The sequence below is a fragment of the Cinclus cinclus genome, chromosome 29, assembly GCF_963662255.1.
Source record: "Cinclus cinclus chromosome 29, bCinCin1.1, whole genome shotgun sequence".
NCBI lineage: Eukaryota > Metazoa > Chordata > Aves > Passeriformes > Cinclidae > Cinclus > Cinclus cinclus.
The window spans coordinates 3,312,038-3,327,387 of NC_085074.1; the positions used below are offsets into that span (position 1 = coordinate 3,312,038).

At 52.6% G+C, this 15,350-nt stretch overlaps 1 protein-coding gene across 1 annotated transcript in view; it reads left to right on the forward strand.

Annotated features, from left to right (window-relative positions):
* The window catches only part of PEBP4 (phosphatidylethanolamine binding protein 4), a 72,389-nt gene that overhangs the window by 29,766 nt on the left and 27,273 nt on the right, over window positions 1–15,350 (forward strand). The window contains exon 3 of the mRNA XM_062510671.1: window positions 4,697–4,795. Coding sequence (XP_062366655.1) covers window positions 4,697–4,795 — 99 coding nt within the window. The remainder of the gene's footprint in view (window positions 1–4,696; window positions 4,796–15,350) is intronic.

A 15,350-nucleotide genomic window follows, 5' to 3' on the forward strand; every position in this document is an offset into this window, starting at 1 on the left:
GCTGACCTGTTTTTTTTTGTTTGTTTGTTTGTTTTTTGCCCATGGAAGTGGCGAGGCACAGGTGGAAAATGAGGAGGTGAAATCCTGCAGCTCCTTCCCGAAGCCGCAACACAACTCGGTCGCAAACAATTTCATTGCTGCCGAGGAAGGAGCTGGAATTTCTCTCTGGCGAGGCAGCAGCAGCAGAATTGTGAAGCCGGTGCCTGTTACAGAGACTTTTTAGTACTGGGGACAAGCCAAGAAAAGAGCCCAGACTGATCTCAAATCTCAGCTGGTGCTGGCGGCGCTTCCACCTCCGACTCCTGTGCTGGTGGGACGTGAGCTGGACCCTCCAAGCATCCCTGAGGAGAGCTGGGATGATGTTTCCCATCGTTCTGGGTACTCTTCCCAGCTCCCTGCCCAGCCAGGAGCTCCTGCCCTGCTCCAGAAGGTGGTTTCGGGGTAGATTGAGGTTTTCTGGTTTGTAGTTGTATAAACCCAGCTCTTTCCTGGCTCCATCCCCCATCCCATCTCCATACTCCTGGGACCAGCCTGGATCATGTCATCGAAATCCTTCCCAGCAGGATAATCCAGGCTGTGGCAATGCCAGGTTGCAGCTCCCAGGGAGGTGAAAGTTTTTTTGGCTCAGATACCATCACTACCTGTCCATGCCGTGATTTCCTTCAACACCCGGGGAAATTCCTTAGGAGCTGTCAAGGATATGGGTGGAAATGGGGCAGCTGGAAATTTCACCTCAGGCCTTGAGAGGTGAAGGGCTGGTGCAGGGAACATCCAGGTGGACACAGACAAGGAACAGCTCTGGGTGAGCTGGGAGGATCCGGGTTGGATCCATCCAAACCCGTTCATTCCCCATGCTGGGCCGGCCCTGGCTGGGGCTTGGCCCATCACCATTCCTTAGTTTTGGGATGGAACTCCTACAGCAAAGCTGGGCACCATCCATCCCCCCTTCACAGAATAAAGCACGTTTTAATCCACTTTTCCCCCATGCCCTGGATTAACGGATACCAGCGGGATGGACACACCGACACGGACACCCCTGGGCTCATCCAGCTCCATGCCCAGCCCAAGCTGAGTATCCCTGGCAGGGCAGAGCTCCGAGGCTGCCCTGGCACTGCCGAAAATGCCGGAGCACTGCATGTGTGCTGCTTCCATGTGCGCTGGTTTCCAAGGAAACCGCTCGCTCTACATGTGTGTCGCTTAACACCCTATTTGCTTTCATTTGGATAAGTCTTTAATTCCTGTGCAGCCCCAGCTCGGCGGGATCTGTTGAGCTCCATGTGTATCCTCAGCGCACAAAATCCCTCTCCTGCCTGCCTGCCTCTTGGAAAAGTCCCTGCCTGCTCGGAGCGACTTTCCTAAACCTGTGCCTAATTGGAGCAGCTAATGCTTTCTGCAGGAATAACTGGATAACTCACTGCTGCTTCCCCTCTAGAAACAATTAGCAGGGAAAACACGGAATGCACGGCTCTTGTCACCTGCCACCAGCTCTGCTGCTCCGGCTCAGTGTCGGGTGGAGGAGCAGGGCAAGGATGCTCGTTCGCAGGGACGTGGGGGTAAAGCTGGGCGGTGCAGACGTGGATGTGAGTCCTTGGGAAGGCAGCGGGTCCTGGCAGTGGTTAAATGTCGAGTTTAAGGTGTCCTGGGGTGAGGAAGCAGGGAAGGGTGGCCGTGGATGGGTGACCCAGTTGGTGTCACACATCAGCCTGGGGAAGGGAAGGATCCAGGGAGAGCTCAGAGCCCCTTCCAGGGCTTAGAGGGGCTCCAGGAGAGCTGGAGAGGGACTGGGGACAAGGGATGGAGGGACAGGACACAGGGAATGGCTTCCACTGCCAGAGGGCAGGGATGGGTGGGATAGTGGGAAGGAATTCCTGCCTGGGAGGGTGAGGAGGGGCTGGGATGGAATTCCCAGAGCATCTGTGGCTGTCCCTGGATCCCTGGGGGTGTCCAAGCCAGGTTGGAGCACCCTGGGACAGTGGGAGGTGTCCCTGCCATGGGGACGGAACTGGATTGGATTCAAGGTCTCTGCCCACCCAAACCGTTCCATGACTCCATGACTCCAACAGGACTCTGGGCCCTTCCCTCCAGCAGCTTCTCCATGGCCTGGGCCAAGCAGGAATGAGCTACAAATCTTTGGGGTTGTTTCCCCCCCCCCCTCCCCAAATTTTCATCCTCAGCAACCCAAAGCAGCTTCTTCTTCCCTCTCCCCCTTCCTCCCTTCCCTTTGCACAGCAAGACGCCTCCTGTTCCTGTGCACTGGAGGAATTTTCAGATCTAAAGCCACTTTCCTCCTCTCCCAAAATCCCTGGGGCTGGTTCATGCTTGTAAAGCTGAGCAGCTCCCGTGTCACTCGGGGCTGGCTCCCGTCTGCAGCCCTGACAGCAGCTAATGCTGTTAGCCTGTGTCGAGGAGGGATTTCAGCATTTAAAACCCCCAAAATCACCACTCTCGGGTTGCTCTGCTGCTTGCAAGCAGTTCAAAAACATCTCCCCCGTGTTTGGGGTGCCTGGCACGGCCCAGGGATGCCACACGAGGGGTTTTGGGGTGACTTTGGGGGGCTGCTGCAGCCTCGGGAGCAGCCCAGGATGAGCAGCCAGGATTAACTTGGCTCGGGGAGGGCTTTGCTATCTTTAGGTGGAAGGTGAGGGATTGTGGCTCTTAGGGTGGCCGGCAGGTGAGGAGAGAAAAAAATCCCTTGGGGCCAGCCTGGCTCGGGGCACTGACCCCAGCTCCTGTCCCCACCGGGGTCTGGCCCCACTGGCCCCTGGCTGCGTGTGCTGTCACCTTTCTAGGCCACAATCTGTCCCCAATTCCAAGCCTGCTGTTAGCTTCACTTGCACTCTATTCTCGTGTTTGCTGTTATTTTTTAACACTTTTTTTTTTTTCCCTCCCCATTTTTTCCTTTTTTTTTTTTTTTTTTGCATAAAAGCACTATCCTCTCCCCAGAGCCTGCCTGGAGCGAAGGCATGGTCTGTACAACTGCAATTATTTCGAAGAACAGATGGAGTGAGGAGCAGAAAGTCTGTTAATAGTAATAGAAATGCTACATGTTAACCTGGACAGCACACGATGACAGTCCCATGACTACACGTTCTGTTCCCACCAGCTGGGCTCCGAGAGGAGCCGAGAGATTCAGAAACGCCGAGCTCGGCTCCGCACCCTCCCCAAAGTTAGAGCTCAAATTCCTTCACACTTCCAGTGCAGGGTTTTTGGGTTGTCGGGCTTCTTCTCCCCCCTCCCCTCCTCCTCCTCCTCCTCCTTCCTATTAAACGATTTCGGCGCTGTTAAGGAATTTTGCTGCTTCTTCCCTTTTTTTTTTTTTTTTTTTTTTTAATTTTTTTTTTCAGCCGGCTGCAGCTGGGAGCGTGGTGGGGAGGGTGGTGATGGTTCAGCCTCGAGGTCCTGACCTTCAGCCTCACGTGGTGAGGCCAGCACGGCCCCTTTCCCACGCTCACATCTGCAGGGTTGATGTAATTCCCCCCACCTCGGATGATGCCAGGCTGGGATTTAAGGAGCAGGGGCAGAGCTGTTCCCGGGCAGGGAGGTTTGCAGGAGTTTGGGATTTTCTCCACAACTGTTGCAAACTGCTGGCTAAATGGGTTGAAAACCCCTTTTTCTGGTTAGAAATGGAGCTGCTTGTGGAGGTGGGGTCTTCAAGAGGTTTAGGAGATGTGTGGGACGCCAAGGGAAAGGGGCACAGGGGCTCTCTGGTTATGGCAACACCCCAGGGGCTTTTCACATCTTTACCCCAACCAGAGGTTGGGAAATGGAACAAAAACATTGAGTCAACCCCAAGAGCCTCTCTGTGCAAATCCCTGCCCGGTTTCACAAGCTGGACAGAGCTCCAGCTAATTCCAGTGGGAATTGCAGGGCTAAATCCCAGGGCTGTTTGTGAAAGCGCAGCCCCCGGGGCGGCTGGAGCGGAGCGTGGCACCGCTGGCGCCCTGACAGACGCACCTGGAGGTTTTATTCGGATATAGATCCCATAATCCGGGCGCTTGCGGGATAATCTGGTGCCTGAGGTCCTGCCAAATCCCTGGAGATCAGCAGGTTTTCCCTCCACAGCCTCCTCCAAAGGTCACTTCCATCCTCAGCAAACCAAAATAACCACGTGGGCTCCGTGCTGGGGGCACTTTTGGGTGCTGGGCACCCTCACTGGGGACCTGGGGTGGGCTGTGGGGGTTTCCTGGGGGATAAACCAGGATCATCCATAAATCCCAGTTCTTTTTGCCCAATTGCGTCACCCAGAAGTGGTACCTGACCCCCAGGTGCTGCTTGTTGCAGCATCCCTGGAACATTTTTTGGATATTTTGAGATTTTTGGGGTAGAGTTCGGCTCCTCACAGCCACCCCCATGGACGATGGGATTCCCAACTTGTCCCCAACCACCCCTGGATCCCCAAAAATACCAGAGTGGCTGCAATCCTGTGCCTCGGTGGGATGTGTGAGAGGATGGCTGGAAGCAGGGGCAATTCTCCTTGGTGAATTTGGAAGAGGCAGAGCCCACATTTTTCTTCTGGAAAGATTTGGGATTCAATCACCCCGCAGCGGGTTTGTGGCCTCTCCTGGCACCCGTTCCTCACTCACCTCTGGGGTGATACCTCAAGAGAGCACCTGCTGGGAAAGAGTGGAAAAATGTGGATTTGGGAGCTTCTTGCTGTCTCCCCATACCCAGAGCATTCCCCTGTCCTCTCTTGCAGAACGAGAAATACGTCCTGGTGATGGTGGATCCCGACTCTCCCAACAGAGCCAACCCCAAGTACCAGTTCTGGAGGCACTGGATGGTCACCGACATCCTGGTGAGTCCCTCGGGGTCGTTCCCAAGCATTTGGGGAAGGCTGGATTCCCATGGGATGCAAACTCCTCCCGGTGAAACCCCCGGAGGAGGACGAGTGTTTGCCAGAGAAATGTAAATGGTGCTGGGCGTGTAGGTAGGGAAGTGCTTCCTCAGGCTATAAAGAGCCAGGCTGGTCCAAAAATATTGCTGCTTGGGTTTTTTGAGTTGTTTTTCTTTTTTTTGTTTTTTTTCCTTTTTTCTCCTCCTAAGGAAACACTGGGAAAAAAAAAAAAACAAAACAACAAACCCAAAACCACTTTGCCAACTCCCCACCACCGGTTCTCTCTAGAGACAACGCGTCCTTCCAAACAGCTCTTGCTGCCAGTTAGGTTTTGTGGTTAAAAAAAGTAGGTTTGGTGAAAATCTCCATTCGTTTTCTAGGATTTTTTTTTTTTTTTTAATTTTTTGGATTAAGAATTGTTTTAATTCAGTGAGAAAACAAGGGGGGAAATGAGTTTGGGATGAATTTTGGCGCTGTGTCCATGGGATGAGTCCTTCCCCCTGTCCGGGTTGGTCGTGGCTTTGCTCCCAGAGATAATTTGGAAAAGCAGTTTTTTCCCCTCCTGCTTGTTTTTATGTCTTCAAAAAACAAGGTGTTGCAGCCCTAAATCAATCTAACTGATAATCTGGGTACTAAAGCCTAATTAAGATATCAATTAATTTGCAGCATGCATTTAACAAGAAATATTGAGTCGTTCTCCTCTATTATTCTCTGAAATTACTGCTGAGGGCTCTTTGTACAGATACCTTAATTAGATTTTTTATTGTTAATGGGCATATTAAGCAAATTAAAACGGGATATTAATACTTTCCATGAATTCTGTAATTGGCTGAAAAATAGGAAACATCGGGAATAATTGCGGGAATTTGTGTACAGGGCTTGGGTTTTTTTTTTGGTTTTTTTTTTTTTTTCGTGTTGTTTTGTGTTTTTATCCTTCACAGAAACCCTTCTGCATTTCTAACAACAGGGTCCTGAAAGTCTCTCATTAATTTTAATATTTACCAAACGCAAAGGAGCCCAAGCTCCTGTGTTTCCTTCTGTACACAGATCCTTCCGAGCCGTTCCCTCTTGCTAATTATTGTGGGTTTCCCTTTTTTCTTTTTTTTTTTTTTGATTTTTTTTTTATTTTTGGGAGCAAATCCTTTAAAGCAAAGAAGGCAAATGTGGGATTCAAACCTGCAGCATGAATGGAAGGTGGGATTTATTTTTTCCCCCTGGCTTTTGGGTGATGTAGTTTGTGATCTCTAAGGCCAAAAAATTCTGTGTCAGACCATGGGGGGAAAAAAGGAGATTTTTGGGAAGGAAAAGGGTTTTCCCCATCTGCCAGGGATGGGGCTGATCCCAGCCCCAACAATTCCTTAAGCTTTCTTATCACGAGATAAATACATTTATAAATATAAACACACATATCCGAGCAGGGATTTGGCCTCCATGCTCCTGATGGTCCCTTCCAACATGAGATATTCAGTGATTCCATGCAATATTCTATATAAAACCTATGCATTGATATGATCCCTATAATGATGGGATAAATATATCCCCTCTATCTCCCGTGGGTGTGTGCATACGTATCTCTCCTCTACACACACAGAAAAGCGTATAAACCCCCCAAATCCCACAAAAAAAAAAAAAAACAGCATAATAAACCACCAAAAAAAAAAAAAATCATCATCCCCATCCCGTGACAAAACCACCTCAGCTCGGTCGCTGTATCTGGGGGTGCATCGGGGGCGTCCTGCAGGGACTGCAGGTGGAGTTTTCCCAATCCCCCAGCCCCAAATCGGGCTGCGGGGCTGGCGGGCTCAGCCACACGGTGTCTCGTCGAGATGCAGATCCTCGGGGGGATGTGGAAGTCTTGGCTCCGAGCAGCTTCAGCTGACAGCCTTATTTGCACACTGGCTCTAAAATAACCGTGTAGGCTTTTACGTGACACCTTCTGTTGCTTTGGTGCAGAGAGGGGCTCACAAGTGCCTTTCCCCAGGAGGGACGGGGCGGCCGGGGCCCTGCTGGGGGCCTGGCAGAGCCCCCGTGCCCTGCAGTCACCCCAGTGGCACCCCAGCACCCAGCTGGTGTCAGCCCAGTATGGCCCAGTATTGCCCAGCAGGGTTTGGGTACCACACCAGTATCACCCAGCTTCCCCCCAGTATCACCCAGTATTGCCCAGCAGGGTCTGGGTACCACACCAGTATCACCCAGCTTCCCCCAGTATCACCCAGTATTGCCCAGCAATGTTTGGGTACCACACCAGTATCACCCAGCTTCCCCCCAGTATCACCCAGTATTGCCCAGCAGGGTCTGGGTACCACACCAGTATCACCCAGCTTCCCCCCAGTATCACCCAGTATTGCCCAGCAGGGTTTGGGTACCACACCAGTATCACCCAGCTTCCCCCCAGTATCACCCAGTATTGCCCAGCAGGGTCTGGGTACCACACCAGTATCACCCACCTTCCCCCCAGTATCACCCAGTATTGCCCAGCAGTGCTTGGGTACCACCCCAGTATCACCCAGCTTCCCCCCAGTATCACGCCAGTATCACCCATCATAACCCCAGTATCACCCAGCATCACCCCAGTATTGCCCAGCATCACCCAGCACCACTTGGGTATGACCCCAGCATCGAGCCAGTGTCACCCCAGTATCACCCAGCATCTCTCCAGCATTGCCACCATCCCCTGGGGTATCACCCAGCATCACCCCAACATCCCTGGGGACCACCCCAAAATCCCTGTGTATCACCCAAATACCCCTGGGGACCACCCCAAAATCCCTGTGTATCACCCCAACATCCCTGGGGACCACCCCAAAATCCCTGTGTATCACCCAAATACCCCTGGGGACCACCCCAAAATCCCTGTGTATCACCCAAATACCCCTGGGGACCACCCCAAAATCCCTGTGTATCACCCAAATACCCCTGGGGTACACCCCAAAATCCCTGTGTATCACCCAAATACCCCTGGGTGCCACCCCAAAATCTCTGTGTATCACCCAAATACCCCTGGGGACCACCCCAAAATCTCTGTGTATCACCCAAATACCCCTGGGGACCACCCCAAAATCTCTGTGTATCACCCCAGCATCCCTGGGGACCACCACCAAAATCCCTGTGTATCACCCAAATACCCCTGGGTGCCACCCCAAAATCCCTGTGTATCACCCAAATACCCCTGGGTGCCACCCCAAAATCTCTGTGTATCACCCAAATACCCCTGGGGACCACCCCAAAATCCCTGTGTATCACCCAAATACCCCTGGGGACCACCCCAAAATCCCTGTGTATCACCCAAATACCCCTGGGGTACACCCCAAAATCCCTGTGTATCACCCAAATACCCCTGGGTGCCACCCCAAAATCTCTGTGTATCACCCAAATACCCCTGGGGACCACCCCAAAATCTCTGTGTATCACCCAAATACCCCTGGGGACCACCCCAAAATCTCTGTGTATCACCCCAGCATCCCTGGGGACCACCACCAAAATCCCTGTGTATCACCCAAATACCCCTGGGGACCACCCCAAAATCCCTGTGTATCACCCCAACATCCCTGGGGACCACCCCAACCTCCCCTGGCATCACTTGTGTGTCGCCCTGCCGTCCCTGCGGCATCACCGGGGCTTTGCCATCCCCCAGTTTGGAGGGAAGCGGCTCCAGCAGCGCTAAATGCCACTCCTGGGTGCTGCAGTACTTTGGCACGCCACCAGCTTTGGGGTTTGGCTCGGGATTTGCTCTCCCAGGTGGGTTTTCAGGATGGAACATCCCATCCCCTCGGCGCCGCTCGCCGTTCCTTATCAGCCGCTGCTCCGTCGCCGCTCCGATCGTCAAACACGAGAGATGCTTTCACTCCTATTCAAAATAATTTAAATAAAAATGTTGCTACAAAGTGGAATAATATCTTTTGATGAATGTTTTTAAAGCCCTTTAGGTTTTCATGGTAATTTGCAGTGTAAAATTATTTAGAGATAAGAGCCAAATTAGCTCTTATAGGCGGAGGTCGATATGTCCCGTTATCCATGGAAGCAGTGTTTAAATATAATCAGCCTTTACTCTAATGCAGCATAATTGTTCATTTGAAATAGCTTTTTTTTCTCTCTCTCTCTCTCTTTTTTTTTTTTTTTTTACTCCATTCAATGAGTCATTAAAATATTCAAAGGATAATGCAGTGAATTGGAAATGAATTTATCACATTATCCTGTACATACTGTAGAGCATCAGGTAACCAGGCAGAGTCGGAACCGGTTTACAGCGAATCCCCGGTAAACAAGGTTTTCCATTTTGTATTCAGTGGGGAAAGAAAAAGAAGGGAGAAAATACTGCCCTTCAAATGGAAAGCTTTCCGTCTTTATTCCCCCTCCTCGGGGAGGAGGAAGGGGGAGGGCGAGAGCAGCGAATTTGTACTCCACTAAAGCCTCGCCGCTTTAACTTTATTTTTATCAAAATATGTTTGTAACAGAAAGTCGTTATGGAAACGGGTTCTGCCAGCCTGGAGAAATCCTGCGCCAGGCTGGAACCGAGCGGGACCCGGATCAGCCACCAAACCCTTCCCAGGGCAGGACTCTGGGGAAACTGAGGCACCCCCGGGCAGCTCTGAGCTGGCATTTGGGAAGCGTTTTTTGGAGCAGAGCCGTTCCCACCATCGCCCATCCCGGCTTTCCCCCCTCGCTGCGGGCGCAGCTCCAACCCCCTCCCGTGGATTTGCGGGGCGGAGCGGGGATCCCACGGATGGGTGTTTTTGGGATGGTGGCACCGCTGTCCCCAGAGGTGCTGGCAGCACCTCTGGCCTTCCCCGCGGTGTGTCGCCGGTGATAAACAGGCTCCGGGTTGCAAGTGTCACCATAGAAACAGGTGCTGTCTTAAGCAAACAAGGGCTTTATTAACCTTAAAAATTATGGGGTTTTTGTAGGAGGGAGGGGTGGAAGCGGAGCTGCAGGGGACAGGCTGCTCGCCCGTGCCCGTGGCACTGTCCCCTGGCCCTGTCCCCATCCCTAAGGGACGCGTGTGCTCTGCAGGAGGCGTTTCCTCTGCAGCACGTGGAACGCGGCTCCGGCTTATCCAGAACGCTTGGATTTATCAAAAAAAAAAAAAAAAAAAAAAAAAAAAAAAAAAAAACACAAAAAATCAGAGAGATCAGCTGTTAATTGCTGTCTGCTGTCGTTCCTGCTCCTCGGCTGCTGGGTGAAGAGTTGTAGGGACACCTTGGGGACACTTTTGCCGAGCACTCCTGATCCAGGTGCATTCACCATCCCAAAAGTCAGGGCAAGGAATGATTTTTAATCGTTAATTGATGCTGGGAACAGGGGGGAATCAGTCTTTGGGTACCCTGTAGACCGGGAGGGGGGCGGGGTTTCCACATTTTGGGAGCTGCTGGGGCAGCTTTCCTTGCCTCCATGATTCCCAGAGATCCATGGAATTGTGGGATCGCTGATCCCCGCCTATTTGAGGGGTGGAAAGGGGCAGATGTAGGAGTTGGTGCCCTGCTATTGTTCCTCCTCGCTGGAGCTCTCTCAACTCCTCTTTTTGGTGATGAAACCGAGGTTTTGAAAGGGAAAGAACAGAGGGAAATGTTGGTTTAATTGATGACTTGGCTCCTCGGAATACTCAGTTCCCTGGTGTGAGTTTCTGTCGCTGCTTGTTAATGAAGCCTTTATTAATAAAAGAAATTAAAAAAAAAAAGAAAGAAAGAAAAAAATCCAAAATAAGTAAAGAGGCTGCAGCTCATGGGGAAGTTTTCTTTGGCTTCAAGCTCCTTTGGAACAAATTCTTCCCTGTGAGGGTGGTGAGGCCCTGGCATGGATTTCCCAGAGAAGCTGTGGCTGTCCCTGGATCCCTGGAAATGTCCAAGACCAGGCCAGACAGGGTTTGGAGCAACCTGGGACAGTGGAAGATGTCCCTGCCCATGGAACTGGATGAGATTTCAGGTCTCTTCCCACCCAGACCTCTCTTGATCCCATGAATTTCTCACCTTGAAAAATGTTTGAAATGAGATTCTGTGCCTGGAAGGAGGCTGTGGACTAGCACGGACCAGTTTCTTCTCCCAGGTATCAAACGACAGGACAAAAGTTGTGCCAGGAGAGCTTGAGGTTGGATATTGGGAAGATTTCTTTCCTGTGAAGGTTGTCCAGTCCCGGACAGTGGTGGGCTCACTATTCCAGCAGGGATTTTAAAGCCACATGGATGTGGCACTTGGGGACACGGTTTGGTGCTGGCCCTGGCAGTGCTGGAGGAGTTGTTGGACTCGATGACCTTAGAGAGCATTTCCATCCCAAACAATTCCATGATTCCACGATTCCATCAGTCCTGGGGTGCTCTGTCCAGAGGGAAATTGTGTCCTGGGATGCCAAGGGTCGATCCCACTGCTGCATCCCTGCAAATCCCAGCATTCCCACCCCGCAGGAGCTGCCGGTGCGCTCCCTGCTCGGCGTCGTGCTCACCTGGAGTGTAATGAATGTTCCCAGGTTCATTAATTAATTGCACTCCCAAAGGCCCTGGAGAGAGCTGACACTGAGCAATTCCCGCGGGGACAGCAGGAGCTGGAATGGCTGAGCTGAATTTTGGGAATGACCATCCCACAGCCGGGATGCGGCAGGAGCAGCGAGGATGGAGAGCGTTGGTTGCACCTTTTGGGGAGCAGGAAAAAGGGGGAAAGAATCCCAAAATCCCAAATCCCAAAATCCCAGAATCCCAAAATTCCCAAAAGGAAGGAGGGCAGGGCTGGCCTGGGACACGCAGCCACGGCTTCGCTCCCTGGCTCATCCCTCGGGAATTCTGCTCCCTCCTCCCGGGAGCCGCGGGATGCCAGGCTCGGCACAGAGGGATAATTGTCATGGATCCGTGATGAACGACGGCTCCCGGAGCCTCCCGGGGCTGCTCGGATTTATCCACACCCCAGCCTTGTCCCGCGGCTCATCCTGGCCCTGCCATTCCCTAGGGATGAATTCAGGAGGAATTCTGGGAACTTCAGCGCCCAGAAACCCGCCAGCTTTTGGGGGTTATTTGGGATTTTTTCCACGTGCGTTGTCACATTGGCCAGGAGTTGCTCCCTCTGCTCTGTGTCCACAGCAAGGATCGTTATCCAGATGGGAATTCAGGGGTTTGTTTTTTTTTTTTTTCCCCTCGATGCTTCTGTTTCATTTAACATGCAGAGGCTACTAATTTGTCACAATTCAATAAAGCGGAGGTTACAAACACTCTGGCTGCTGTTTATTTAAACGATGGTTTGTTAATTAGCTCCTCTTAACGAAGAGAGAATAAATCAGATACAACCTACCAAAAAAAAAAAAAAAAAAAAAAAGGCAGGGAGAGATTTTGTAGATTAATTTTATTTTCCAGCCGAGGTATTCCTGGCAGCCAAGATTCCATTTCCATCCCAAGCTGCTTCCATGTGCAGTACAGGTGTGTGAGGAGCATCGCGGCCCTGGGATGATGCTCGGCCTTGTGGCATTTTGCTCACCAGGGGTTCAAAAAGGACATTTCCAGCTCTTTTATGGCTTTTTTTTTTTTTCCTGCTGTTGGCCTCCAACGTGGTCACGGTGGGGGTTGACACTCTGGCTTTTCAATTTTCCCTCTGTTGAATCTGAGGAAGTTTGGGATGGAAACAAAACTCAGATCCTGGATAAAGTTGTGCTGAGGCACTTGGGAGTTCAGGGGAGGTTTATCCATCACCATCAGCAGCGCCGAGCTCCGATCCCATCGCCGGCTCCACGGGGAACCCTCGGCTCCTGTCACCAACCTGCCGCCACCGCGGCAATATTTCATTTACAGCCTAGAAAACCTGCCCGGGGATGGGATTTCTTACAAACTCTTGCCTGTGTCCCATATCTGGAGACACCTGTGAGCATCCAGGGGCCTCAGGAGCATCCTGGTGGCCGGAGGAGAGCGCTGGAGCCGGGCGTACCTTGCGGAAGAGACACCGATCAATGATTAATCGGGCATGTGTGGTTGTGTGGGAGCGATTTGAGTTGGAGGAGGGAACTCCTACAGCACCCCGGTCATGAATCATTTGAAGAGCAAATTTGTGCAGTTACCAAGGGAACGGAAGAAAGGAAGGGACTTCCCTTTGCCGAAATGACTCGCGCTCTGATGCGGCTGAGAAAATCGCTCCAAAAAAAAAAAAAAAAAAAAGGAAAAAAAAAAAGGAAAAAAAAAAAAAAGAGCCGAAGCTGTGACTAAGCAGCAGAAGTTATGTAAAGTGCTCGCTGGGAAGTGCAGGGGAGGGACAGCACATCCTGCCGCTGCCCACGGCGGTGGCGGGGGGCGGCCGCCGGCCCCCTCCTCACCTCCCCGGGGAGCGGGGGCGAAGCCGCCGGCTGGGCCGGGCCCGCTGCCGCCTCTTGCCCTGCCTCAGGCAGCCGCTCACAAAGGTTGGGGAAAAGCCTCGGTGTCCCCAGAGTCGCCAGCGACGCCACGCGCGTCCCAGCCCTCGGTGCCACCCTCGGTGCCACCTTCGCTGTCCCCCAGGGAGTTGGTGCCACAGGAGTTGTCCTGGCTCATGGGAAGGGGGCAGCAGTTTTGGGGTGCTTGGGGCCCGCGTGTGCTGTGCGTGACCCTCATCCAGCTGGGATTTTTTCCATGGGGAATGGGAGCATGTGGGAAGAGGTGGGTTGCGTGGGGCTCGTGGCGATGACCTCGCCGGTGACAAATTTGTCGCGTCTCTGTCAGGACTGAAGTCGTGGGTCAGGGTGGGATCCTCTGCTCCGCTCTCCGGGAAAGGGCCAGATACTAATTTTGGGGCTCAGCATCCCAATTTAACTGTGCTCTCCCAAATTTGGGGATGCTCATCCAAAGGGCATCCAAACACCAACCACGGCAGGGCATACGCGGGGCACCTTCAAACCCTAGAAATGTATTTTAGTTTTGATGGGGTTTTTTTTGTTTGTTTGTTTGTTTTGTGTTTTTTTTCCCTGGGAAATAAAAAGTTCCCCTGTGGCTGTACAAGGCAGAGCAGCAAAAGCTGCGGCAGCAGCGAGATCCGCAGCAGCGGCGGCACCGCCGGAAAGATGCTTGGGATCTTTCCAGCTTCCGCCCGGGAGCCCCCGAGCCCGGCGGGGAGCCGCAATCTCTCCCGAAAAGGGAATGCAGAGGCAGCTGCACGGTGAAGGAAAACCCTCTGCCTGCCCTCCCCTGGTGCCACAGACACCCGGTGTCTGAGCGATTAGTCACCGCCGAGGCTTCCCTCCTCCACTGCAGAGCCTGTCCCCCCACACAGGGAGCCAGCGGAATGCTTCACTGGAGTTCCTCACACCTACCCGGGGGTAGCCTGAAACGAAGTGACAGCGCCGAGCAAAGCGCTGGAGTCAGACCCCGGGAGCTGCGGGTTGCTATGGAGCCCCCGGGTTTGGGTTTTAGGAAAAAACCAGAAGGAATTCTGTGCATGGGTACGGGTGGTGGTCCCGATGGCAAAGCTGCGGGTGATGCCAGGGTGGTTCCGTGGGATGGGGAGGGTGCAGGGTTGGTCCCTGAGGGGTTCTGCTCGGCCCCAAAACGGTGCTTTGTGCCCCATAAAACTGTCAGGGTTTGGGATTGATGAGACACTCCAAAAGGCTTCTGGATCCTGGGTATGGCAGGGGCAGGGAAACTCATCCCTGAATCCTGGGTATGACAGGGAAGTTCATCCTTGAATGCTGTGGATGGCAGGGACAGGGAAGTTCATCCCTAATCCCGGATGTGGGAAGGGGTAGGAAAACTCATTCCTTCACTCTGCAGCATGAGAATGAGTTAGGGAAACTCATCCCTGAATCCCGGGAATGGGATAGGGTAGGAAAATTTATTCCTTCATTCTGCAGTATGGAAATGTGCTAGGGAAGCTCATCCCTGAATCCCGGGAATGGGATGGGGTAGGAAAATTTATTCCTTCATTCTGCAGTATGGGAATAGGTAAGGAAAGTTCATCCCTGAATCCTGTGGATGGGAAGGGGTAGGAAAACTCATTCCTTCACTCAGCTGTATGGGAACGGACTGGGGAAGCTCATCCCTGCATCCCAGGAATGGAGAAGGGTAGGAAAGCTCCTCTCTGCCTTCCATGCATGAGGAAAAGGGTAGGAAAGCTGATCCCTGCATCCCATGTTTGGGAAGATGGAGGAGAACGCCTTCCCTGACTCTGCAGTCTGGGAAGGGATCCCTGCATCCTGTGGAGAGGAGGAGGAGGTTGGGAAGTTCAGCATGGCTGGGAGCATCCCACGGGATCCAGGCAAGGCTTTTCCTTCCCGATGAATTTTGGAACTCTCAGATGCATCAGGAAAGACCCCAGTGATCGTGTCCCAGGAGTGGGAACTCTGTCCTAGGAGTGGGATGTCCGTCCCAGGGATGGGATGTCCATCCCAAGAATGGGATGTCCATCCCAGGGATGTCAGGACAGTCCCCACAGCCTGGGTCTGGAGGCAGCAGGGCTGGATTTGGACCAAAGCATTCATTTTCCTGCCTGAAATTCCCAGTGAGGACTTCAAACCCTTTAAAACCAGTTTGCCCTCCCAGTGGTCTGCTGGTTTGATCAGCCAAGGGGACAGAGCAGCCCTGGGA